The 27,771-nt window shown below is 41.6% G+C and overlaps 1 protein-coding gene across 1 annotated transcript in view; it reads right to left on the reverse strand.

Moving 5' to 3' along the window:
- Positions 1-27,771, reverse strand: part of LOC103098508 (rap1 GTPase-GDP dissociation stimulator 1-like) — a 113,210-nt gene that overhangs the window by 3,526 nt on the left and 81,913 nt on the right. Inside the window, exons 5-13 of the mRNA XM_056800165.1 lie at positions 25,527-25,652; positions 22,042-22,170; positions 17,441-17,566; positions 15,965-16,108; positions 13,024-13,155; positions 11,876-12,010; positions 6,815-6,940; positions 5,695-5,834; positions 1,701-1,827 (exon numbers count right to left, since the gene is read on the reverse strand). Coding sequence (XP_056656143.1) covers positions 1,701-1,827; positions 5,695-5,834; positions 6,815-6,940; positions 11,876-12,010; positions 13,024-13,155; positions 15,965-16,108; positions 17,441-17,566; positions 22,042-22,170; positions 25,527-25,652 — 1,185 coding nt within the window. The remainder of the gene's footprint in view (positions 1-1,700; positions 1,828-5,694; positions 5,835-6,814; positions 6,941-11,875; positions 12,011-13,023; positions 13,156-15,964; positions 16,109-17,440; positions 17,567-22,041; positions 22,171-25,526; positions 25,653-27,771) is intronic.

Consider the following 27,771-nt stretch of genomic DNA (forward strand, 5'->3'; position numbering starts at 1 on the left):
AAGCCATTTCAATGAGAAAGTTCCAAGGCAGGAACTAATGGAAACTCCAGAAAACAAGAGGCCAAAGGAATTGGGTGTCAGGACCATGGGGTCATATATCTAGAATTGGAAGGGACATCGAGGGCCAATATACCACGGTGCAATTGCATGCAATTTGGAATAGGGTGATTTACTTTCAAATTTTGGCTTTGCTACTTCCTATCTCTATGGCCTTGGGCAAGTCACATTACTTCATTTCATCTCAGTTGCCTCATCTTAAAGGAGTGTTAGATTTGATCTCAATGATCTCTTCTACTTCTAAATGTATGAGATCATCTCATCCTACTGTCATTCTATGGGTAAAGATCTGAAGAGATGAAGAGATTTATCCAAGATTACTTAGGGAGTAGTTGGCAGAGCCAAGATGGGCGCCTAACTGGTCTGAATCCAGGTCCAGAATGTTCTCAACTTATGGAGGGTGAGGGATCAAGGGAGTCAGGGTCAGGCCAAAGCCTAGAATGGTTGTTCAGAATCATAAGTTAGAGACAAAAGAAGAATTTACGAATAAAGACACCGAGGCTCTATGGCAGAGGCACTAGGTTTCTTCACTCCCAGTCTAGGACTCCTTCCATTATGCCATGGTCAAGTAGAAAACATTTATATCATGTGTTAAGGTTTATGAAGCACTTTATATGAGTTATCTCCTTTGAGCCTTACATCAACCCAAGGATGGAAATGCTCTTATTTTATAGTTGAGGGAACTGAGTGAGAGGGTTTAAGTGACTTGCCCAGAGACACCTAACCTGCTAAAGTATCAGAGGGAGGATCTGAACTCTGTTCAATGCCAAGTTTAGCACTCTATGCACTACACCCCTTAGAAGCTAGGCTGAAGGCCACTTCACTGACCATACATACTCTTGTTTCCTTTAAGGGAAGAGGTATGAGTGCAAACTCAGATACAGATTGGGTAGGGCTATATATCATGCCACCAAGGGATGGAAGGATGGACTAATGATCCTTTGGAATGGAAGGATGATCTAATGATCCTCTGGGATGGAAGGATGGTCTAATGATCCTCTGGGATGGAGGGTGGGTCTAATGATCCTTTGGAATGGAAGGATGATCTAATGATCCTCTGGGATGGAAGGATGGTCTAATGATCCTCTGGGATGGAGGGTGGGTCTAATGATCCTTTGGAATGGAAGGATGATCTAATGATCCTCTGGGATGGAAGGATGGTCTAATGATCCTCTGGGATGGAGGGTGGGTCTAATGATCCTTTGGAATGGAAGGATGATCTAATGATCCTGTGGGATGGAAGGATGGTCTAATGATCCTGTGGGATGGAAGGTGGGTCTAATAATCCTCTGAAGTCTTAGCTGGGGACTGTGTAACGTTGCCTTCTCTGAACAATATTAATGGCCCTCTCCATGTACCAAAGGGCACACACATTCCTAAAGTAAGTCAAATGTAATGTTTGGCTCATAGTAGGTGCTTAACAAATGCTAGCTGAGTATGAAGGGACTAAATAAACTGTGTCTGTGGTTCTGAAGGAAAAAAAAAAATCAAAGACTAGGAACTTCCAGCTGTTCTTGCCTGGGCAACTAAATGAATTTCTCATCCTTGTTTGCTTTTTTTTTTTTTTTGAATTGAAAAACCTCCCTAATGATTGAAAGGACACAGCTGGGACCTATCAATCCATGTGCACTTCAATGTACTACCTAAATTAACAGCTGATGCGATGGCCAGTGCTATCAGAGCTTCATTCTGCATGATAGCATGCTCACTGGTTGTCATGGTGACAAGGTACTTCATTCCTCGGGCTTCCTGAATGGCCCTCACTACTTCCTGTTGGAGAAAGGACAGAGAGATGTTTGCTTCAGAAAGTGTTGTAACCAAGGAGCCCAGGAGAGAAGTGGGGTTAGAGCAAATGATGGAGGGAGAGGACCAATAAAAAGAATGCCTATTGTTTGTGCGTTAGACCATACAGAATCTCAGATTTGGAATGTGGACCTTAGAGGGTTTCTGGTTCAGCCTCCCTCTCTATATTGCATCCCTTGGTGGTGGTCATCCAGCTTATGTTGAGCCATTTTATTCTCCATTTGGGATAGCGCTAATGTTTGAAAAAGTTCTCAGATACTAATCCCAAACTTGCCTCCATCTTAGTTCCTGCCTTCCCACTCATTTCATCCCAGGAAGAGACCTCCAACTTCAATTAAGGCTTATAGATCTAGAGCTAGACTGGATCTCAGAAATCATCAGGTCCAACTGCCTCAACTTTAAAGATGAGACAACTGAACTGTTCAAACGACATGGCCAAGGTCACACAGGATCAGAGGCAGGATTTTGAAAATTGGTCTCTGTTTTCAAGTCACTTTGTCTTCTAAAATATCCATGTAATAAAAAATGTTCATCGCTGTGACTGTTGTTTAGGGTTGGGGCAGAGATGGATTGTGACATGTGTGGTCTCACTGATCACCTGTGGATGTGAGTGGAAATGGTAGAACACCCGGTGGGTGGATCCAACAAGGCTATTCCTTCTCTCTTGACATTGTAAAGGGTGCTAAAACCAGTATTGATACTCCACATGCCATATGCCTAACCTAGCATCCCTTTCTTGAATAGACATGTCAACTTCCTTGGAGGGAATGGTTTCAAGACTTCTTACCCTGATCATCGTCCAGTTTTGTCAGTGTAAAATGTGATACCCAGAACTGGACACAATGCTCTTGATGTAGCAGGGGAATTCTAGACTTCCACTAGAATATCTAAAATTGGACTTTCTGGACCTCATGTTAAGAATATATATATCTTGGTCTCCATGATGTAGCATGGGAATTTTAGACTTTTAGACTTTTAGAATTTTAGACCATTAGAATATCCTGGGCCATTCTAGTAGAAGTCTAAAATTCCCCTGCTACATCAAGTGTTGCGTCCCGTTCTGTGTATCTCATTTTACACTGACAAAACTAGAAGATGATCAGTATAAGAAGTGTGTGTGTGTATATATATATATATCCCGGGCTCCATGATCTTTTAATATTTGGATATTTTTATATAGGTGACTTCATTTGGAATCTCCTATATTTAATTTTATTTATAGTTTATTTAATTATGTGTAACATGTTCATTTTATGAATTTAATTTTATATTAATTTAAAAATTTAAAAATATTTGTCTACCTCTATCTACCTCTATCTACCTCTATCTACCTCTATCAGATGAACTTGAGGGCAGGGGACTGTCTTTTTCCTCTTTTTAGTATCTCCAGTATTTAGCATAGTCCTTGGCACATAGTAGATGCTTAATATGTGTTCGTTGACTGAATAACTCATTCTGAGGAGTTGTTAGGCTTCACCAGACTACTAAAGAGGTCCATTTCACAAAAACAATTAAGAAGCCCTGGATTAAATGATGATTAGAGAGCACTTTAAGATTTGCCAAGGGCTTTATAGGCATACCACCATTTGCTTCTTGTAATAACTTTGTGAAATAGTTATGGAAAATATGATTATTCCCCCTTGACAGATGAGGAATCATGAGACTTCAAGAGATCAAGTGACTGGCCTATGCTCAAACAGTATTTTTTGGATGTGGGATTTGAAGCCAAGGGTTCTTGATTCCAAGACTAGAACTCAATCCACTATGCTACTCTGCTTCTAAAGAAAATATTGGATTGGCACAGCTAGGTGGCTCAGTGGATTGAGAGCCAGGACTAGAGATGGGAGGTCCTGGGTTCAAATTTGGCCTCCGACACTTCCTAGCTGTGACCCCAGGCAAGTCTCTCAATCCCCATTGTCTAGCCCTTACTGTTCTTTTGCCTTTGAATAAATATCTAATATTGATTCTGAGACAGAAGGTAAGGGGATTTTAAAAAGAAAGAAAGGAAATATGATATCATTAAAATACACCTGATTAAGCCCTGTCTCCTGTTCCTGCTCTCTTGAAATACAGAGGCTACCCAGGGTCTGGGATAAAACAAAAACAAAAATACCTCTGAGTTCGTGTTTCAAAGGCAGAGTGATTTATATACCCAGGAGTCAATGCACTCTGCAATGAAAGACAGTTGTGGCTTCCTGCCGATAGCATGCTTTAATTAAACATTTCCCTAGTCCCAAGAATTTCCAGGATGCTTTGCAATAATTAATTAACTATTGACTTGAGCAGACCCAACCTGTATAACAATGATTAGTGCTTAACTTTCTTCCAAGTTGTGTCATCATTCCTCAGAAATATCTTTGAGAGGAAAGGTTGGCTTGGAATCTTTGCCACGGCTTTAAAGGTGGGAAAACCGAGGCCCAAAGTGGTTATCTAACTTTCTATGGACAGCCAGTAAGGCAATAATGCATATGAGAGTGGAACCCATGTGGTAGAGTGGATTGAAATGCTGTATTTGGATTTAGGAAGATGTGTATTTGAATCCTGCCACTGAGACTACATCAATGACTCTGGGCAAGTCATTTAGCCTCTATGGGTCTCAGTTTCCTTATCTGTAAAATGGGACTGTTGGACTAGGTGATCTCTAAGGTCTCTTCAAATTCTAGGTCTATAATCTTATGAGTCTAATAATCCTCCTAATCATCAACTCTATCATTGGCTGTAGGGCAAAAGCTGTGGTATGGAAAGATCATCTGGGTAAGGAAATGGATGTTTTGAAGAGGAAGAAAGTTGAGCTTTCAATAAATCCATAACCTGAAATTTTTTTACCTAAAATGAAAAAAAAATTTTTTTTTGTGGGGTGGAGAGAGAACACAGAGGCTCATTGTAGTGGAAACAAAGTAAGGCTAGAAGAGGAGTTCTCCAGCAGAAGGACCCTCGAGATGGTAGCTAAATCAGAAGATTGCTAGTTGAAGTTTGGGGATGATGTTACTAAGGAAGGCAACAAGGAGTTGTTTGGGGAAAGATACACTCTTCATCTCAAGTTAGTGGCAAGAGGTGAAGCCCCCTTGACACCATGATAATTATAGCTAGGATTAAAGGCTATTGAAGGGTTCCTAGAGATCTAGTCCAATTCCCTCATTTTGGACATTTAGAGCCTTGGAGGAATGAGAATATCAGAATAGAAACTCAGGAAAGATATGATGGGTTTCATGTATTGGAGGGCTGTCATCAGAAGAAGGGATTAAAGTCATGGCTCTAAAATCAGAAAAGAGCTTGAGCTAGAAGGCCATCATCTAGTCCAAAGCCCTCATTTTACAGATGAGGAATCCAAGGTCAGAAATTATTAGGTGGTTTGTCCAGGTCATATAGTGAGTTTCAGAGGCAGTCTTTGAAACCAGGTTCTGTGACTAGAAAACAGTGTTCCTTCTATGGTACCATTCCGGGTTAGATTTGGTCTGTTTGGTCCAGTAGTGAAAACTTAGGAACGATAATGGGTGGAAATTGCCAAAAGGTAAATTTAAGTTTGATGTAAGGGGGAACTTCCTAATAATGACAACTATCTGAAAATGGAGTGACTAGCCTTGGAAGACATTGGGCTCTTCTTCACTGGAGGTCTTGAAGCAGAGGCTGAATGAACATGAATTTTGTAGGAGGTAGTAGGGATTCTTTTACCAGATATGGCTCCCTTTCCATATCTAAAGTTCTGTGGGCTGCTATCCCACATGATCTCAGGGAAATGAAGGATCCAGCATCCAGCTGGAGCTTGGGATAGTTTTTGATAGTTCCCCTTTCACCCCTCCTCCCAGCTCTGTGATTTTTCTGGCTTCCTCTCACCTGGGACTTGCTGTGCCTCAGCAATGAAGCTAGCAGGCGATTGGCTTCCCCTTGGACACCTGCATGCTCCTTGGCCTCACACCACTGTACTAGTCGGTTCAGCAGAGCTGGGTCCTGCCCAAGGATTTCTGCGGCTTCCACTGGCAAAGCAAAGACTGCAAGTTGTAGGTGACTCAGGGCACCTGGGACTGGTCAAGGATGGACCTGCCCAAAGCCACCCCTGGGGATGTATCCCAGGTGGTTCCTCATCCCAGGTTATTGGTGTTGTCAAGCTTGGCAGGCACTTTCTACTCATGCTCTATTTCCCTGGACCCAAAATTGGGAGCCAGTAGTTGTAACTAAAGCTGTATGTTCACATTCCAAGTTCCTGTTATTAAATAGAGGCCAAAAAAATTTGCCTTTCCCCCCTTCTTCCCATCCTCCCCTAATTTGCTCTCACTGCTCCCCCACCCAACCCAACTGTTCATCTGCCAGACTAATGAATTCACACTAGATAATACAATTAACTAATTTAACAGGAACTTGTTAAGAGACACATGTTCAGGAAAATGTTAATGTTCCCCTGCCAAGCTAATTAAGGTCAATGACCGCCCTGGGTAGGTAAAACATGAGGCAATTAAAGGTGGAAAGACTATTTGTTTCTTGCTCCCATTGGAAGAGTTCAACTTTGAGGTAGATTTTGGTAGCATCTGAGGTAGTCTGCTAAGAAGTGGCTGCTCCAACTGCCTATTTTGGGGTGATCTTGAGCTTTCAGTTTACAAGTCCTCTCAGGGGTTGACTAAGTGCCCTTGTGTGCTACAGTTCTACCTAATCTCTCGTTGGAGCGATATTAATAACATAAACCTCTTAGGCTGAGTGACAGTTTTAATGCATCTGGAGACCTGTACTTCATTAATGCTTTCATAACCCCATGAACCTTAGCAAAAGAGGCCACACAGTGGCCTTCTGGATGTAGAAAGTTCCCCAAAAGGATAACCAACCCAGGCTTGGATACTTGTCTCATTAGTTTTATTATCCCTTTTGATGCCTCCGGAATCTTTTGGATGGGTGGGAGCAGGCACTATATTCTCTTTCCCTCCTTGTATAGGTCAGGAGCCAGTGAGGCTCAATTACTCTCTACCTTGACCATCCAGCAACATTCGAAGTGTTCCCAGGAGTTTAAATTGCACTGGGGGCATCTCAGACCTCAGCAACATCTGGATACGCTCAGCCACACCTTCTTCCAGCATCTGCACTTTGTTGATCACTGGAAAAGAGAATGGAAGGGAGAGATCCCAGCAGATTTCCTCACTGCTTGTCTGTTTCCCTCAGAACTCTCCAAACTTGAGAGTTGGGTGCCATGATTATCCATGGAAACTCCCATTGGCCAACAAAGCTTGAGACTAACATTTAGGTTGAGCTCCCTCTGAGCGCAGCTTTGATGGGAAAGGGTGGTGTTTCATCCAGGAAACCCTTATTAAACCTCTACTATATGCCAGACATCTTGGCACAGTGGAGAGAAGGCTGGGATCAAAGTCAAGAAGTCCTGGATTTCAAGCCCAAACTCAGACACATACTGGCTGTGTGACTCTGGACAATTTATATAACATGATGCCCCAAGTGACTCGGAGACTAGATGTTGAAGAGAAGATTCCTATCTGTTTTGGTCATGGGACATTTTCAACAGGAGCTCCCTTTACGGATATAATCACAACAATTTTTTTAAAAGTGCTAGATGCTAAACACTAGACTAGAACAAGAAAAAAAATAGATCAGTCCCTGGCCTCAAGCAGCTTAGAGTCTACATGAAGAAAACAAAATATGTAGCAATTTAAACATTTCTCTCATTCACTATTTCTCTATCTCTTCGTCTCTGTCTCTGTTTCTCTGTCTCTCCTTCTGTCTCTTTCTCTGTTTACCCCCCCTCTTTCTCTCTACATATATATATATATATATATACATACACACATATAAAATCATTTTGGGATTGAAAGAGCACCCAAAGCTAAAAGGATCTAGAAAGGTGATAAGTACTTGCCCTTGAAAAGATGTGGGATTTCCAAGAGGCAGTTGTGAGAAGGAAAAACTTGGGCATGGGGGATAGCTTGCAAAGTGCTTTATATACATTATTTCATTTGATGCTCATTACAGCCCTTTGAGGCAGGTACTAATCATTATCAGCCCTATTTTATTGATGAGGAAGCTGAGGCCTAGAGTGGTTGTCTTGCCACACTGCCAGTAAGTGTTTATGGGAGGATTTGAACTCAGGTCTTCCTCACTCCAAATCCCTTGCCCTATTTATTGTGTCACCTAGCTTCCTAGACACTCATAGCCTGTTGAAGTAGAAAGGAAATATACATCTCCCTCATTTGACAGATGAGGAAGCTGAGACCACAGAGAGGTCTAGAGAACTGGCTATGGTCACAGAAAGTCAGTGGCAGGATTAGAGAACTTTGAAATGTTCTTTGCCTATGTGTGCCCTGTCTCCCCATCAACACTGAGAATCCCCTGAGCAAAAAGCTTTCCTTCCAGCTCTCCCCAACCCCCCTAATGATCTGTATCTATTGAGTAAGCTCTTCATGGACCCATTTTTAGAACCTCTATTGTCCTGGGCCCAGGTGTTTCCTTCCTGGCTGCTCTTGGGTTTGTCTTTGCCCATTTTTTTTTCCTTGGAGAATCAGTAGTAAATAGTGTTTCCCTCCTCAGGCTCCTAGGCCCCCTTGGCTCACTGAGAAGCTGAGGCCAACTCTGAATGATCCCTGGGTCCTTGGGGACCATGGCTAGGACCTGGTTCCCTCCCTTTTGCAGCCCAGCATCCCTGGGTGGCTGCCCTGGAATTGCTCACTGGCCTTTAGATCAATGAAAAGCTCTTCTTGTGAGCTTCTGTCAGCCTCCATATATAGCTAATTGATTTAGTTTTATTCTCAGTTCAATTCTCTGTTAAGCTTTTATCTCTTTCCCTTTCAAAGTGGGAAGGGGATGGGGGAGGCAGACAGTGCAGGTTCCAAGCCTAGGGCTGACTCCCAGGCTCAGCAGGGGCTGTCCTGCTGACACCTTTCCTGGGTTTGATGTTTGCTGTTAAGGTGAAGCCCAGGAAGGCATCCTCTCTCCCCCCTTCTCTGCTAAGAGACTCAGAGCTCTTGTTGTGTTAGTCTGTTTCTTTTTTGAATTTTCCAGGTCCTGTAATTAGTTTGTTTTTTCCCCCCAGGCATCCTGTGGAAAGGAGACATTTCTGTTCCCCTCCCTTCCTTTCTCTCTGTCCTTCTACTGACTCTCTTCCTGCTTCTTGCCTGGGAGTGTTCAGAGGATGAGTGGGTGGAACACAGAAATTTTTATCTTCTTTCAGGGCATCTCAGCTGTTTTCTGAACCCAGGATGCTCTCTGCTTGCCTATGACCTCTAGAGACTGTGTGTGGCCATTTGCCAGCCACTCATTCAGAGCATTTGCTCGGTATTGTGATTGCCAATCATTCTCCCCACCGCTACCTCCTATGCTCACCCTTTTCCAGTCCATCATTCGCCCCACTGCCACTTTCTTTCCCCCTATGCACACCTGATCGTGTCTCTCCATGGCTCCAAGCCCTTCAGAGACTCCTACTGGCTTCTAAGTGAAGTTTAAACTCCTGACATTCAGGTTATTCGATGCCCTCTGCCAACTTGCACTTCTCCTGTACGCCATGCTTGAGTGCTTGCTCCCCTGTGCACACACCTGACATCCCCTGTCTGCCTTTGCTCGAGCTGTTTGCTCTGCCCCCACCTCTTGGGCTTGACTCTTGAAATCCTAACTTTTCATGAAGGCTTCTTCTGGGAAATCTCCCCTTCCCTACCCTTTCCTGCTTCAGAATGTGCATTGCGATGTCCTGTGGACTCCTTTTTGAATTATCATTATGTATGTATGTCATAGACCTCTTTTTAGATGAGATGATGATCCCCCATCAGCTAGCCCAGTGCCCTTTAATATAGTAGGCATAGACCAAAACTGTTCAAGTTGGAGAGACTTTACTGATAGGAGGGAGCTGTATAAGGGCTCAAAAGATTTTGTTTTGAAACCCAGGGCAGCAGACTCCCCCCATCCCTCCCCAGCAGAGGCAGCCCTGGACCACTAGGAGTTAGGAAGCCCGGGTTCTAGTCTGGCCCTGCCTTTGCCTGAGTAAGCCACTTAGTCTCGTTTGGAGGCAGCCTGCGTCTTTCTCCTGTCCATTGGGATAATCCCAGCTGTCCAAATCAGTGAGGACCTCAAGAGGAATCCCTTTGGCAACATCTATAGAACTGTATGCCTAAATGAGATGCTACTGTTTATTTTATTAATGTGAAAGGGTGGTTCAAGGTTGCTAGCAAGAAAAGGATGATGTTGGGGGCAACTAAGTAGCTCTGTGTAATTGAGAGTGAGGCTCAGAGATGGGAGATCCTGGGTTCAAATTTGACCTTAGATACTTCCTAGCTGTAAAGATTAAAAGTAATATTCAATAACTAAGCATTATATTTTTAAAGTTTTATTAATAATAACTAAAGTAAAATAACTACCTAAACCCAGCACAGTCGTGAGAGAAGAGAACCAGAAGGAGGAGCTACAGAACTTGTCAAACAATAACTTGACCATGGGAAGATGGAGGCTTAGGGAAAGGGGTGCTGGGAAATACTGAAGAACTTCGGGGGGATGAAGTCCAAGGGTTCAAAATTCTAACTAGACATAGCTGGGTGACCTTGGGCAAGTCACTTAAACCCCATTGCCTAGCCCTTACCATTCTTCTGCATTGGAACCAATATACAATATTGATTCTAAGATAAAAGGGAAGGCTTTTTTTTTGAAAAATGGATATTTGTAAATATTTAGCATAGTGCCTGGCATATTTGTGGTTGTGCAGTTGTTTTTCATTTGCATCTGACTTTATGACCCCGTTTGGGATTTTCTTGGCAAAGATACTGGAGTGGTCTGCCATTTCCTTCTTCAGCTCATTTGACAGGGGAGGAAACTGAGGCAAACAGACTTGACCAGGTTCATACAGCTACCAAGTGTCTGAGGTCAGATTTGAACACAGGAAGATGGGTCTTCCTGCCTCCAGGTCCAGTGCTTTATTAACTGTGATGCCTGGTCCATGGTGGCCACTTCAGAAATGCTTGCTTCCTTCCCTCCTTTCTGCTAACACCTTGGGAGGGGAACTTTGCTTATAGGAGGAGTCTTGAACCTGGAGTGAAGAAGGATTTAATTCTATTACTGCTTTAGATATGGGCAAATCACTCAAACTCTCAGACTTGGTTTTATCATCCCCTAAAATGGAGATGATATTAAAAATTGCCCTACCTACCTTGCAAGGATGTTAGGAAGAGAAAGGTCGGTGCAATCCTTAAATTGCTATATTAACAGCATAGCTATAGAGTAAGCAATGGAGACATTGAGAGGTCCTAAGAGCATCATCTAGGGGCAGTTAGCCGTGGAGAGAGCACAGGGTCTGGAGGCAGGGAGCTCAAATGGGAACTCAGATACTTAATAGCTGTGTGACCTTGGGCAAGTCACTTAACCCCCTCTACATAGCCCTTACTGCTTTTCTGCCTTGGGAACAGATACTTGTATTGAATCTAAAACAGAAGATAAGGGTTTGAAGGGGGGAAAAAAAGAACAGCTTTTATCAGTTATTAGCTCTGAAGTACTGTGATGCTGAAAAAAAATCCTGATGATGAAGGTGATAATGATGATGATGATAATAATCCCTTATACTTACGAGCAGCATTTCATTCTATTCACAACACATGCATGTGGATGGAGCTCAGGATTTAAGAGCTAGAAAGACCTACATTGAAGTCAGATACAAATTCAACTTTGAGACTATGAACAAGTCAATCCACCTCCTTCAGCCTCAGTTTCTTCATCTGTAAAATGGTAATAATGTTCAAATGAGTAAACATTTGTGGAGCGATGTGCAAACCTTAGAGCCTTATACTAGGTATGATTGTCCCACTTGATTCTCCTAACACCTCTAGGAAGGAGGGATGGTACAGTAATTATTATTCTGATGTGCAAATGAACAAAGTGAGGCTTAGGGAAATGATTTGTTTGGATAGAGACTACACTAGGACTTGAGCACAGGGCTGACTCCCAGTCTACTGGTCTTTGACCATTCCATGTGGTGTAGGTGTATGTCATCGAGTTTTAGCTCCAATGGCTTTGGGATCAAAAAGCACTGAGGCATGGGGAAGGGTCCTACCAGGGATGGCGAGGTTACGGAGGGCACTGAGGGCTGCATGTTGCACTGTCACATCACCCTCTTCCACATGCTTTTCCAGGACATCCAAGAGCTGATGCACTATACCCAGCTGTACCATCTTCACACAATTGCTGTCTGCAAGAGCAGAGAACATGAGTCAGTCAATCAATAAGCATCTTTTAAAGATCTACTATGCGCCAGGCTCTAGACTAAAGGTTGGGAGAACACAAAGGGGCAAAAGACAATAGCCTGCCCTCAAGGAGCTCACAGTCTCATGAGGGAGAGAATAAGCAAACAAATACATCTAAATAAGGATAAACAGGAAATTATTAAGGAAGTCTGAGGCATGAGAATGAAGAGGGGTTGGGAAAGGCTTCCTTCTAGAAAATGATGCCTTTCTTCCTTCTACAGAGTATAATTCAACAAATATTTATTAATATTTCCTGGACATTGTACCAGTGCTAAATGCTGGGGGAGTTATAAAAAATAGACAAAATATCTCTATCCTTATGAAACATATAGTTTAGTTATAGAATATCATCAGGGTTCCATGATTAGGAACCAAGGTCCTATTACCTTAAACATACTACATTATCTCTCTCTGCCTCTCTCTGTCTCTGTCTCTCTGTCTCTCTCTCTGTCTCTCTGTCTCTCTCTCTCTCTCTGTCTCTCTCTCTTTTCTCTCTAACACTTACCTTGGGGGCAGCTAGGTGACTCAGTGGATTTTGAATCATGCCCAGAGCTTCTTTGGTTCAAATCTAGAATCTGGCACTTCTCAGCTCTGTGTGATCCTGGACAAGTCACTTAACCCCCCTTGCTTAGCCCTTACCACTCTTCTGCCTTGGGACCAATACAAAATATTGATTCTAAGATGGAAGTGAAGGGTTTTATTTTTTTAAAAAAGGGGTCCTTGGCCCTCTGCCCTGACTAATATTTATTTTTTACATTTCTCATGTATACTAACCTACTAACATTTATCCTTCTAGTGTGATGTACACTCCATGAGAACAGGGATTGTCTCACTTTTGTATTTGTATCTCTAGTAAGCAGTACAGTGCCAGACACATAGTAGGTCTTTAATAAATGTTAATGAGCTCATTATTGCTTTTCCTGGAACTCATATGTCAGCACTCATTGGGTAGCCTTACCATTCCTGGCAAAGTTGGCCACAGCCAGGGCACCAGTCAGCTGCAGCTGGGCATTCTGGGACATAAGCCAGTTACTGATCTTCTGGTAGATGAGGCCAGTTCCATTAGCAAACAGTTTCTGCATGGACTCATCTGCAAAGGGAAGAGGAGACAGAGAGAAGGAGATGTAGGAGCTGCAGCCAGCAGTGTCTACTCACAGATTGGAAGGTCTAAGAGCTGGCAAAGCGCCCTGCCTCATGGTCTAAAATTTTCAGACTGAGACAAGGGTGGTAAGGGGAGAGGGCACAGAGTTTATTTCAAGGGAGGCCTTTCCTGCCTTCATCATCACTGTACTCAGACACTGCCTACCAGTAGCTCAACTTCGTATTTTCTGGCTTCCTTAAAAAAAAATCCATTCATTTATGTTAAATGATATTATAAACTTACCATTGAACATGAAAGCAACCATTTAACAACTATTTCTATGTAAACTGATGATAATTTCAATGAACAAGACGTCACAACAATTTGTCAAATATTGCCTCCAAGTCTTCAGGGTTCTTGGTTTGTCTCCTGGTTCTCATTCACTTTTTTCTTTCCTTTTAAAAAAATTAGTTTTCATTCCCAGATTCTCTCCCTTACCTTTCTCTCTTCTTCAACCTATCCAGAAGCCAAGCAGAACAAGGTACATTACAAATATGTATAGTCATGTAACACAAATTCCTTTTGCTTTCTTCTATTTCACAGCCTAGAGAAAGATGACCCATACAACATTGTGGACCCAATAAATTATCTTAATTTTCTATCAATGACTTGTTTCCTTAAGACAAGGTAAAAAAAAGCTAAGTGGCTCAGTGGATGGAGAGCCAGGCCTAGAGGCAGGAGGTCCTGGGTTCAAATTTACCTTAGATATTTCCTAGCTATGTGACCCTGGGCAAGTCACTTTACCCCATTGCCTAGCCTTTACCATTCTTCTACCTTGGAACCAATATAAGGTATTGGTTCTAAGATGGAAGGAAAGGATTTTTTAAAAAATAAAAAATAAATTTTGGTACTAAGAGAGGACTCTGTGTTTTTGTATGTAATTGCATTAGGAAATGTATGTAATTGGCATTAGGAAATGCTAATCTAGTGGAAAGAACTGACCAAGGAGTCAGAAGATATGGATTTAGTTTAAATTCTGCCTCAAACTTCCCCAATGCCTGGGCAGGTCATATTACATCTCTGGGTCTCCATTTCTGCCTCTGTTGAATGGGCATAATGACTTCTCTCCTTCCTTCACTGATATATTGTGAAGACCAAAGAGATCATGGATGCCAAGAACACGAGATGAATTTAATGCCATTAGGATGATGACTGAAACAATGAAAGGGCAAAAGGGGAAGAGCCATTGTGCTGAGTAAGGTGAGACAATGGATCTTATTTATCTAATAAATCAGCATCCTCCCTCCCAGGATTAGGGAGTATTGGAAGGAAAGTCTCCCAATGAGGATATAGGTTTGGAATACTGCCGGGCCGGGCAAGGGATATCACACAATCATAGCATGTTAGAGGCAAAGGGCTCTTTATTTTATTTATTCATTAGTTCATTTATTTGTTAATTTATTCATTTATCATTCATTCATTCATTTGTTTATTTATTTGTTTAGTTTTGAACCCTTACCTTCCATCTTGGAATCAATACTGTGATTGGTTCTAAGGCAGAAGAGTGGTAAGGGCTAGGCAATTGGGATGGTGACTTCCACAGGGTCACACAACCGGGAACTATCTGAGGCCAAATTTGAACCCAGGACCTCCCATCTCTAGGCCTGGTTCTCTCCATCCACTGAGCTTCTCCACTGCGCTCTAAAGGGCTCTTTAGAGATCATTTAGTCTACCCCTTTTCATTGACCCCATTTTCCAGATGAAAAAGGCTAGGCTCAGAAACATAAGAGACTTGGCCAAGGTTCCATGGTAAATCAGAGGAGGAATTCAGGCCTGGACATCCAGACTTTGGGAGTACATTACTGTGTCCACTTTCTTTGGAAGTCAGAGCATTTGCTTTAGTAGCTAGACAACAGCTAAAAGGTTTAGCCCGGTAGGTGGGAAAAGGTTTAAGCAGTGGGGCACAGAGACAAAGCCATGAGGGCTTCCTCTCTTGCTCTTGCTGCCCTGGCTGGTCCAAGTCCATTGATGAGCTGATCCAGGCCCTGTCTAGCTCCTCCTAGAATGAAGGCTCTAGCAGAAGGCAAGAGACTTGTAGATCCAAAGAGAATGAATGCTTCTACTCCTCCCCATGGCACTGGGTTTGACTACAGCAAATTCTGAACCATCCCTGTGGCACTCATTTTCCTCTGGTTGTGGGAGAGGTCAGCTGGAGGAGATCTTGGAGCTCTCCAAGGTTTTCTTTGGCAGAACTATGAATCAGGAACATTTTTATTCTGCTCCTCCTGCTTCACCTTTTAAAAATTTCTTCCAGGTCCCAGTCTCTCCTTTGAGGGAAGCCAGAGATGTGAGAAATTTGTTCATGTTGAGAAAAGTATAGTGTTATTTGGGGGTGTGTGTGTGATTTAAAGGTATGGAGAAGGCTTGAAAATAATATTAAAACCAAAGGAATAAATCTCTAATGGTAGAATTTCAGGCCTCCTCCTCCCCTCCTCCTCCAGGTGGAAGGCCATGGGGTAGGGGTTAAGGAAGGGGAGCAGAGATCATTTTTGGAGTTTGTTTCTGCCAAAACCAGACAGCTTGGCTAACACTTGAGAAGAACCTGGTGCTGAGACCCTTAGGAGCACCATTGTGTTTGAGTGTGTACAAAGGGAGGAAAAACCTGCAGATTCCCCAAAGTGGAATCTGACCCAGAAACAGAGCGGAGTATACCACAGGGCCTCTGTGGACCATCATCAGATGGCTTCTCCCAACTGCCTGGCAGGGGGTGGGGGGGGGCAGGAGAGAGTGTGGCCTGGAACCCTGGCCCGTCCCTTACCTCCCAGGAGGAGAGAGATGACAAGGTCTGAGATGGTCTTCAGGATGCCGGTGGCTTCCAGCTCTGGGTTGTCCTGGGCCTTCTGCAGGAGCTCCACCAGGGCACTCTGAACATCTGCTTCCACCAACTGTAATTTCAGGGTATCTGCAGAGGCATCGAGAGAGAGAGAGAGAGAGAGAGAGAGAGAGAGAGAGAGAGAGAGAGAGAGAGAGAGAGAGAGAGAGAGAGAGAGAGAGAGGGTGGGGGGAGAGAATGAGAGAGAGGAGAGGGAGAGAGGGAGACAGAGACAGAGACAGAGACAGAGAAAGATGGAGAGAGAGAGTGAAGAGGGAGAGAGAGAGTGAGAGAGAGAGAGAGAATGAGAGAGAGAAAGAGAGAGAGAATGAGAGAGAGAGAAAATGAGAGAGAGAGAGAATGAGAGAGAGAGAGTCAGAGGTGGAGGTCAAAGGATGATTCAGGCATCCAGAGGACTTTGGGGCCATCTAGCAGCCCACAGAGAGGACTGGGAGCAAAACCAGAGAGGTACCAAAGAAACTAGTGCCCAAGAGATTTCTGGAAACTCCTTTCTTGGGGTACATCCTTGTCCTTCAAAATTCAGTCTCGCTACTTCTTTTCCCTATAGAAACCTTGTCTTAAAATCTAGTATGCTTGGGGGCAACTGGGTGGCTCAGTGGATGGAGAGCTAGTCCTAGAGATGAGAAGTCCTGGGTTCAAATTTGACCTCCAACACTTAGTTGTGTGATCCTGGGCAAGTCACTTGACCCCCATTGCCTATCCCTTACCACTCTTCTGCCTTGGAACCAATACAGAGTATTGATTTTAAGGTAGAAGGTAAGAGTTTAAAAAAAAATCAAGTATGCTTCACATAACTTGACACACCAGATCACAGGTTCTTAACTTGGGATTTGCGAACTTTTTTTTTAAACCCGTACCTTCCATTTTAGAATCAATACTGTGTATTAGTTCCAAGGCAGAAGAGTGGTAAGGGTTAGGCAATGGGGGTTAAGTGACTTGACTAAGGTCACATAGGTAGGAAGTTTCTGAGGCCAGAGGTCTGTGAACTTAAAAAAAATGATAACTATTTCAGAGTAATTCATTTTCTTTTTAATCCTACAAATGTTATTTTATGCATTTTAAAACATTATTTTACAAAGTGGTCCATTGCCTTCCCTAGACTACTAATGTGGTCCAAGATAAAAAAAAAAGTTAGGGAGCCCCCTTTTATGTAATACAAAGTTCAACATGAAAAAAATAGGAACATATAACTCTCTACTACCCAGTTTTTAAAAAATGGTTAAGTTTAGGCAATGGCTAAGACAGCCCTTTTTTTTGGTGTCATAAATATACTAGAATCCTCATCTCCCATCAGCATCTCCTGGATATTCCCCACTGACCTCAGGAACATTTACATTCCTGGACTCTATAGCTTTCTCCAGTTGTGGCGGTCATGGCCGTCCTGGATGCTTTTGGCCTCACCATTCTCTGCCAGCTGCTGCAGTATCTCAGTGATGATCTCCAGTCTCTCCTGGTTCTCAGCCCTCCTTAGCTGCCTCACCAGCTGCTCTGCCACATTGGTCTTGCTCAGGGCTTCTTTAGCTGTATCTGGGGAGAGAAAATTGGAAGGTCCTATAACCAAGGGGCTCATGAAAAAACAAACAAACAAAAAACAACTCTTACCTTCTGTCTTAGAAGCAATACTGTGTATTGGTTCCAAGGCAGAAGAGGTAAGGGCTAAGCAGTGGGGGTTAAGTGACTTGCCCAGGGTCACACAGCTGGGAAGGGTCTGAGGCCAGGTTTGAACCCAGGACCTTTGTCTCTGTGCTGGCTCTCAATCCACTGAGCCACCCAGCTGCCCCATAAGGCACCTATTTTCAGTGATAATGTTACAACATTTGAGGAGCAGGGCTAGTCTCCTGAGTCAGCTCTGTGATTCTTCCATCCCACAAGTCTATTTCTGAAGAAGACCCCAAGATATATTCCACAGGATTATGGGGAGTTACTTAGAGCATGCCTATAGGCTAGGTAAAAAAACGCCCACAATTTTCACCTTTTTTGTGTCTATCTTTTGTTTTAATATATTATAAATCTATAAAATATATATTTAAAATATATTTTTCCAGATAGTTATTTATTTTCAGATATTTCTCTTCCTTTTCCTACCCAGAGAGCTCTCCTAAAGGACACTTTACATGTTATGATTCATAAATGCACAAGAGAGGGATTTGTTGTTTTATAAGATTGTGCATGTAAAATCCATATCAGATGGCTAACCATCTCAGGGAGGGGAGAGGGGTGGGAGGAAGTGAGGGAGGAAGAATGGGAAGAAAGGAGAGAATTTGGAATGAATGTTAAGATCATTTTTACATGTAATTGGAGAAAAAGAAAATAATGTTTTAAAAGAGAGAGAGACATGATAGAGAACTGATCCCAAGGCAAAGAAGTTTTGGGTTCTAATCCTGCCTCTCACATAAACTGGATGCATAACTTTAGAAAAGTCATTTAACCTTTCAATGTTCTGGGAAGTTCTACAATAATAATAATGATAATAATAATAATTATTATTATTATAGCATTTACATAGCACTTTAAAATTTATAAAATGTTTTATAAATGTTGCCTCAGTGTATCCTTATAATAATGTTGGGGGGGGTAAAAACTCTTATTATACTCATCTTACAGAGGAGGAAACTGAGGCAGACAGGGGTTAAATGACTTGCCCAAGGTCATACAGCTAGCAAATGTCTGAGGCTGGATTCGAATTTGTCTTTATGACTTCTATCCATGGTTCTACCTCTAAGACTATAGAGAATAGCTTTAAAGTATAGCCTTTAAGACTAAGTTTTAAGAGAAGGTTTTACATCTATACTGATAAAGTGAGTTTTTTTTTACTTGTAATTACTCACAGGTACAATTCCAATTCTCTATGATACACAACATTTTAATTCCAGAATTCTACTATCTATATTTAAACACACATATATTCCAGATATTATGCATTATCTCTTTGTATATATGCATATACATATATATTTTCCAGATATTTATTTTGTGATAAATCAACCAACAATTGTGTATTATTTTATTTTTTATAAATTTACCTTCCATCTCAGAATCAGAACTATATATTGGTTCCAAAGCAGAAGAGTGGTAAAAGTCTAGGCAGTGGGGGGTTAAGTGACTTGCCTGGGGTTACATAGCTAGGAAGTGTCTGAGGTCAAATTTGAACCCAAGACTTCCCATCTCTGGGCCTGGATCTCAATCCACTGACCCACTCAGCTGCTCCCCGCCCCCCCATCATGTATTATTATAAAGAAAGTCTGCTTCTTCTAAAAGTCAATATCATAGGTGAAATAATTGTTCTCTCTATCTGCTGCTTTTCCTGGTGCTTGCCCCAAAACGAAGGGAGATTTGTAGCCTTCCTGGGCAGCCATTCCACTGCATTTTAGGCACTTCCCTGTTCAAACTTTGATATTTTTTTTATTTGATTGCAATCTGTTGTCATTCTACTTTCACTTTGTCTTGCATATCCTACGTCTGTTCTTTATTCCCACCATGACTTCATCCTCAGGCTCTCAATTTTCTCCCAGCCCATCACCCCTTACCATGGTTATATTATCTTCCCTCCTCCATCTTGATTCCTTGGTGAACCAATACAACTCTTCCCTGTCTTCTCTCAAGTATCTTGGCTCCTTATCCTATCAGTGATCTTGCCCTACACCAAGTTTTAGCCTTGAATTATGCCCCGAGTTTACTGCCTTTGTTCCTCCTTACTCTTGCAATTGAACAAAACTCAAGAAAATCATAAAACTGAGCTGAGTGACTCGACTACAGATTTATGCTACATAATCTTAAATGGGCCCTCACTGTGGCAAGGCAATCCTTTTACAACTCTCTCAATTCAATATCCTACTTACCATAGAATCTTCTTCATTCTTTTAATTCCTCTTTAAGTCACCCATGCTTCTCCTTCCTTCCTATCCTTTCAGCTCAGAACTTTGCTCATATTTTATTGAAAAAAAAAAAGATCATTTTCTGAGAGCTTTCTCTTCTCCCTCCTAATTTCAAGTCACTTTGATGCTTTTAGCAACTATTTCCTTTTTGCCCATGTTTCACAAGAAGAGGTGGCCCTTTTCCTTTCCAAGGCAAACTCTTTTGTACATACAAATGATTATATTCAATCCCACATTCTCCAACAGATAGATTCTCTATTATTCCCACTCCCCTCATCAATCTTCAATTTCTCTCTTTCTACTAGCTGCTTCTCTACTGCCTTCAAACATATTCATGTTTCTCCCATCCTCAAAAGACCCTCCTCTGATTCATCCATAACAACTAATTATTGTCCTATCTCTATCTTTTGACCTTTTCATGGCTATTCTCCCTGAGAAAGCCATCTAAAATGGCTGCACCCACTTCTTTCCCTGTCACTATCTTCTTAGGTATCTGTATCTAGGCTTCCAACCTTATCATTCACCTGATAAGAATGATACACTTTCTCCCAAGTTACCAATGATTTCAACTACCAAATTCAAAAGCCTCTTTCTCAGTCATTGTCCTTTTTCATCTCTCTGTAGCCTTCAACAATGACAATTTCCCTTTTCCTGATACTCTCTCTTCTAGGTTTTGGTGATGCTCTCTGCAGGTTCTCCTACCTCTTTGACCTTCTTCTCAAACTCTTTTGCTGCATCTTCATCCAGACTGAGTCTACTAACCATGGATATTCTTAAAGCTTTGTCCTGGACCTTTCTCTCTTTCCCCTTTGTACTCTTTTGCATAATGATCTCATTAGTTCTGTTAATTATCATCTCTTTATAGGTAATTCTCAGATTTTTCTAGCCCTAACTTCTCTTCTATCCTTTAATCTTCCATCTTCAAATGTCTTAAATTAGATTCCTTTAGACATATTAAACTCAACTTGTCCAAAACTGAACTCATTATTTTTCTCCTCCAAACATTCCTCTCTTCCCAACTTCTTTATTAGTATTGAAGGTACCACTATCTCCTCAATCACTCAGTCCTGCTACTTAGTAGTCATCCTTGACTTCTCACTCTCTCTTAATCCCCATCTCCAATCAGTTGTCAAGTCTTTCTACCTTCCTAATGTTTCCCCCTCCCATACACCCCCTTTTTTCCTCTAACACTGCTACCACTCTGGTATAGGCTCTCATCACCACATGCTTGAACTATTGTAATAATCTGCTCATTGGTCTCTATATCTCAAGTCTCTTCCCGCTCCCATCCATCCTCCATTCAGCTGTCAAATTGATCTTTCTAAAACACAGATCTGACAGTATTCCCCTATTCAATAAATCTCAGTGGTTCTTTATTACCCCCATGATCAAATATAAAATCTTGTATAGAAAAGAGAGATAGGAATCGTTTCTGACCCATGTGAAGATTGGGTTTATCTGTCTCCTGATTGTAACAATGAAGATACTTAGCTCTTTCTTTATTGTGAAGATAAAATTGTAATCTCCTGATTGTAACAATGAAGGTACTTACCTCTTCCTTTATAGTGAAGCTAGAATTGTGAGAACTAAAGAATGGACAGTCCTGGAGAAAAGAGTCTGCTGTGATTGGTAGATGTGAAAATTTAGGGGAGGTGACACAAGAGAAAAAAAGATCTTTAAAAAGAGGACCAAAAGGCAGAAGGAGATCTATCATTTGGATTTATTGGATTTTAATCATTCATTCGGGCACTGACTCAGAGGAGTGACAGGAAGACAAACACCCCGACTTCTTGTAGACTGTCACCATTGGTGAGTGAAAAAGCTGACAGTGACCATGCCTTTCTGGAGGTGTGAAGCCTCCAGATTAGACCCATCTTCTTGAGACTCTCTTCCCCTGGCTGGGGCTTAAAGATTCTACTGGTATCAGAAGAAGCCAGAGTTTTCTTTCTCTCTCTTATTCCTTAATATCTTCCTTCTATTGTAAATAAACTACCATAAATTCCATTTACTTTAGTAATTCATTTTGGGATTTAGAAGTTAAATCCCTGGTGACCACTTATTATATATTCAGAGTCCAACCACAATTTAATTTTAATACCCAACATTGAGAAGAGCCTCACATCTTACCCAGATCTGCCAGATTACACAGGGCCAACAGGTCCACCCGCACAAGTGGTTCACTTTCTGGAAAGTCTGATAGGATTTTGACTAATAAGGTGATTACTCCAGACTTGACTAATTCCTCCTGAAGTTCCTCTGGGAGACACAATTAGAAAATAAAGCTTTGTAAGAAAAAATGTCATTCCTATTTGGAACAGAAATCCATATCCTGCCTAAACTCCCTTCTTTCCTCCCTCAGGACTATTCTGACAATTGATCATCAAAGGGTTTAATAAGCATTTATTATGCTCTAGGCATTTTTCTAGGTGCTTGAGATGTAATACAAAAATCAAATTAAACAGTTCTGATTCTCAGGAAGCAAATATGCATGCTACTTATGAATTCCATGTATGTATACATACATATCCTGTTATAAGCCAGATAGTTGATCTATAGTGATTCTGCAGGGAATTATTATTATAATGAAAACCCTTGAGCTATGATAATATTCTTGTATTCTAGGAATTAAGAAATTCACTGGGATGAACTCAGTTGTCTTTGGAAGCCTTTTTTTGACTAAGTAGGAAAACATACTTCTCTTTTTTTCCCCTTAAAATGAATCTAGCTTTGTTCCCATTCACATCTGATACCTTTTTCCAGAAAAGAGAAAGGAGAATGGGATGGGGATGGGAAAAGACAATAATGGTACCTTCTAGGTTGCTCGTTTGGTTTCCTCAGAAATCAGTCTTCAAAATATCAAAGGTGATAGGCCTTTTATTTATTTTACTTTTATATTTCATTATTTTATATTTATACATATGTATTTTATTTTACATATTATTTTTATACATTATTACATAAAGGTTATAGGGTGGGCCATTTAGCACATTGTAGTCCTAACTAATCAATAAGCATTCATCAAAATGATCTTGGGGGGAAGGCACTAAAAACTGATAGTAGGGGTAGGGAATGAGGGTGGGTAGATAGACCAGGAAAGGTCTCAAGCAGAACATGGTCCTTGAGTTAATTTTAATGTCTGTAAGATGGTACCATAGAAAATCTTTCATGTGGATCTTTGAGGAGAAAGGGACAATGCTCAAATAAGGATTTGGAAAAACTAGAATTGAAGGAGCAACTGGGTAGCTCAGTGGATTGGGAGCCAGGTCTAGAGATGGGAGGTCCTAGGTTCAAATCTGGCCTCAGTCACTTCCCAGATGTGTGACCCTGAGCAAGTCACTTAACCCCCATTGCCTAGCCCTTATCATTCTTCTGCCTTGGAACCAATACACAGTATTGATTCCAAGATGGAAGGTAAGGGTTTAAAAAAAAATTGAAGGGCCATATCACCACCTAATATATTTTAAGAATGCTGATCAAAATTCTTTCATAGAGGACTTTTTTGTTTTTTCTATGACTTTTGGCTCTTCTGTTAAAGAAAATATACTATTGGATATTAACTAGTCAAGAATTTCAGGCTAGCCTCTAACCTGTGAACTACCACGGCCAGAAGTATTTCTACTAATAGTATATTGATGAATGATTGATTATCTTTTCTGAATTGATCATGCTGGAGGTGCTCACAATGGAGAAATAGTGGCTGGTTAGAGTGATAGAGTCTTAGAGGCCATAGAGATCTTGAAAATTTATTGACTTAAAAGTGATCACAACCATAGTATTTGGCCTGGAGAAGTGAAGACTTGGGGTGGGGAGTGATTGTGAGGTGTAGAATAAAGCATGATGGATCCATTCATGTCTCTGAAAAGTTGTTAACATGGAAGAAAATTTGAATTTGGTCCAGTTGGCTTCAGTAAATAACTAAAACAAGAGGAAAAATTTAGGCTCATTGAACAAGAAGAAAAAATGCCATAAAGAATTAGAATGATTCCCAAAATAAAATGTGCTCCCTTGGGAGGTAGTGGGCTTCTGAACTCTTCTATTTGGGGCTAGATGCCAATTTTTTTAGGGATTCTAAAGAATGAGTTCTTGTTCAGGTAAATGTTCAACTAGATGATCCATGAGGTCTCTTCCTACCTGAAATTCTGTGATGATATGATAGTTCAGACATTGGGGTAAGACAAAAACTCCTTTGCCTATGAAGCTCCATCCTCAGGTTCTAAGGTATCTCCTTGTTTCCTTGTTTGAGGTTACCCATGATATTAGGCTAGATTGGTTTTATGTTTTGAATTACTTTTTTTCAGTTATCAAGTATTTTTTTTCCCTCATACTTTCTTCTCTGCTTAAAAAAAAGGAAAAAAGAAGAAAAACAAAATCCTTATAACAAGTATGGATAGTCAACAAAACATATCCCTAATAGTGACCATATCTAATAATGTGCTTTTCATTCTGCATATTTAGGCGATTACCTCAATGTCAGGAGATGGGTAACATTCTCCACTGCTGGTCATCTGGAATCATGGTTGATGACTGTATCAATCAGAGTTCTTATAAAATTGTTCATTTTTACAATGTTGTAAGCATTTTCTCACTTCACTCTGTATTATTAGCTCATATCATACAACTCCCAGAATTCTCTGAAATGGCTTCTTTCATAATTTACTATATAGCAGTGTTCCAGCATATTCATATACTATAATTTATCTAATTTTTTCATTTGACAGGCACCATCTCTTCTCTCCTCTTAGAATCTAGTTCTTTACCATTATAAGAAAAATGGTTATTATTTTGTATGTATGGGTCTTTTTTTATTTCTTTGATCTTTTGGGGACCCAGGCTAAGTATCAGTATTGCTGTGTCAAAGGGTCATGTACAGTGTAGAAACTTTGGGGACCTAAAGTTATATGTGCTTTCTAGAATGACTGGACCAGATTACAGCTGCACCCATGATGCATCACTGGGCCAGTATGCCTAGTTTATAAACAGGAATACAGGTAGTCTTCTTTACAACCCCCTTCATTTGGCTAGAGTCCTTCGCCCATCACCTTGAGCCCTCTTTTATTCTGATGCCAATACCATTCAAGAACAAAAGCTCTTTAGCCCCTTCTGGGATACAGAACTGCATTCTGACTTTTCTGTGTACATGGGGATGCAGTGCTCAAGGACAGACACTCTCTATTTATCATCTGCTGCATAAATACAGCCCGTTTTGCTCAATAGCTCTATTTTTATCTAAAGTCAAAGGGCAATTTCTTACTGCCAGCTTCCCTTCTGTTGGCAATGAGAGAAAGCCCTTTGTAAATATCAAATACTGTATAAATATGAAGAAATGTTCACAAATAGCTCTTCCTTCCAAAGGGCCAGCTGCCGAAAGGTAGACCAGGTTTGGAAAACCAAAGTTAGGTCAGTGATTTGGATGCAATGGACCACATTCCCCAAGTGACCGGAGGCTATTGTTCTCCTTTCAGTCTGACATCCGTCTGGCTGCTGTCAAATGCCACCTGTCAGGGGCTGCGCTCGCTCCCAAGTGGCAGACAGCTCTCCACATGGCACTGGAGATTGAGGCTTGGCAGCGGCTTAGAGGAAAGGAGTTTTCCCTTACCAAACTTTCTACTTACTGTTTCCATAACAGATGCGCCCAATGGCTCTTCCAGCATGGAGCAGCAGATCTTGGTCAGAGCTTTTCAGAAGAGGCAGCAGGGTAGTTATCAGACCGGCATCAATACAGGGCTGTTTTAGCTCCTCTGCAGACACGGGAAACAGGGTTAAGGATGGTGCATGGGAAACAAAAGAGCTTGCTATAAAATGAAATGGCCAGAGTTGGTCTTGTAGACTGATGGATTTTATGAATTGTGGGAAGCGGGGAAGGTAGAACCCAGAAGCTCAGGTAAAACATACTGGGCAAGAGGAGCCCAGATGCTATTTTAAGGTGAATAATCTGGTTAAAAATGAACATCATGGAAATGAGATATATGTGTGTGTGCATGCATGTGTACATAGGTAATGAAGGTTGGAGCTGGGATTTGGGCTATGGGGTAAAGGAAAATGGGCAGAAAAGTTAGGACTTTGGGTATCAAGACAGGAATGAGGTTGCTTTCAGTAGTTGGGTGTCCATCATGGTCTATCTACGGGTTCTGGGTATTTTTCATTATGTCACTATTAATTATAATGATTGACTGCCCAATGTCACAAGTGGCTCTAAATCTCACAGCAGCTAGTTCCCTCCCTGCAAAGTGTGGGGAAAGATGATCAATCATTTTGGTTTGCTGCACACCCTGAGGAACCGCTCTGCCCAGAATCTCTTGACACCCCAAATACCCGCTTTGGTGAACAGATGTTAATTGCTAGGAAGTGAGGGTAGGGAAGGATTTGATGGGGTCAGTTGATTCAAGCTGGGGAAGGGAATGAGGGAAGAAGAGGATACCACAGAAAGAGGGAAAAGGGCATTCGATGAGACCAGGAGAAATGAGAGGCCAAAAGCATGAAAGACAAATTCCTCTGACATTAGCATTTTGCCCAAGCCAGCTGTAAGAATGGCAGAGGGTCCAATGGCTTGCATGAATATGGGCAGATGGATGACTGCCACTGAGAACACTGGCAAAGGCTCTAGAAGGCTAAGCTTTGGAGTGGTGGTATCTGGTGGCCACAGGCTGGGTTCTCCTCCAGAGAAATTGCTAAGAGAGCAGGTTTTTCTCAGTGCCTTGGAATACTTCCCTGGCAGTTCTTAGAGGTAAACGCCACCCTGGATGAGGAAGACAGCCAGAAGCTTGGGGAGACTCCTGGAAATGGTAATAGATGAGAAAACCTCTCTACCCATGGTTTCACTGCGTTCCTTATGGTTGGTCTATTCCCTATCATGAGATAGCCTTTTAAAAAAAATTATGAAATGGCCTTTTATATATCTTAATCCCTATTTTTTTTTCTGCCATTGACAAAACCCATATGTGCCAGCTAAGCCAGGTCCAGTGGAATCCAGAAAGGCTGACAATTGAAGCCTTCTTTGATCTATCCCCTACCCCCTAATTCAGCCACATCTCCCCATTCCTACTCAACAACTACTCTACACTCCAGCCAAATGAACTTGTCATTTCCTGAACATTCCTCACATTTTGCTACTTCCATGGCTTTGCTTATGCCCTTCCCCAAGTCTAGAATTCCTGATCCCATATCTCTTGGAAAATCTGACCCAGATCTGAGTCCATCTCAAATGTAACTTCCTCTGTGAAGCTTTTCCTTCCCCTTCCCCCCTGCCCTAAGCTAGAAGTGATCCTTCTTTCCTCTGAATCCCTGGGGTATTTTTCTTCTATTTCTCCTAGCCCTCAAGACAATAAAAATATTTACCCACCATTTAAGGTTTGCAAAGCACTTTACATATATTATTTTATTTGATCCTCTCACAACAGTCACATAGATGCTATTATAATTATTCCCATTTTAAAGATGAGAAAACTGAGGCTAAGAGGAGCTAAGTGATAGCCAAGATCTCCCAGCTAGTATGTGTCAGAAGCAGGTCAAACCCCGGTCTTTTTGACTCCAAGCCCAATACTCTAGCCATTGTACAACCTAGTAGCCTCACCACATTTTATCTTGTATACTAATTATTCCTATACCAACCTCATTTTCCCTTCTGGGATTCTTGTTGTGTTTAACTTATTTAAAATCAATTAATATACATTTATTGCAGCAGCTAGGTGGCTCAGTGGATAGAGAGCCAGGTCTGGAGATGGGAGGTCTTGGGTTTAAATCTGGAATCAGACACAACTGCCATTTCCTTAGCTCTTACTGTTCTGCCTTGGAACTGATACTGAGAATAAGTTCTGAGACAGAAATTAAGGTTACTTAAAATCAACCAGCATTTATTAA

Source organism: Monodelphis domestica, chromosome 1 (genome assembly GCF_027887165.1).
Source record: "Monodelphis domestica isolate mMonDom1 chromosome 1, mMonDom1.pri, whole genome shotgun sequence".
In the NCBI taxonomy this organism is placed as follows: Eukaryota; Metazoa; Chordata; class Mammalia; order Didelphimorphia; family Didelphidae; genus Monodelphis; species Monodelphis domestica.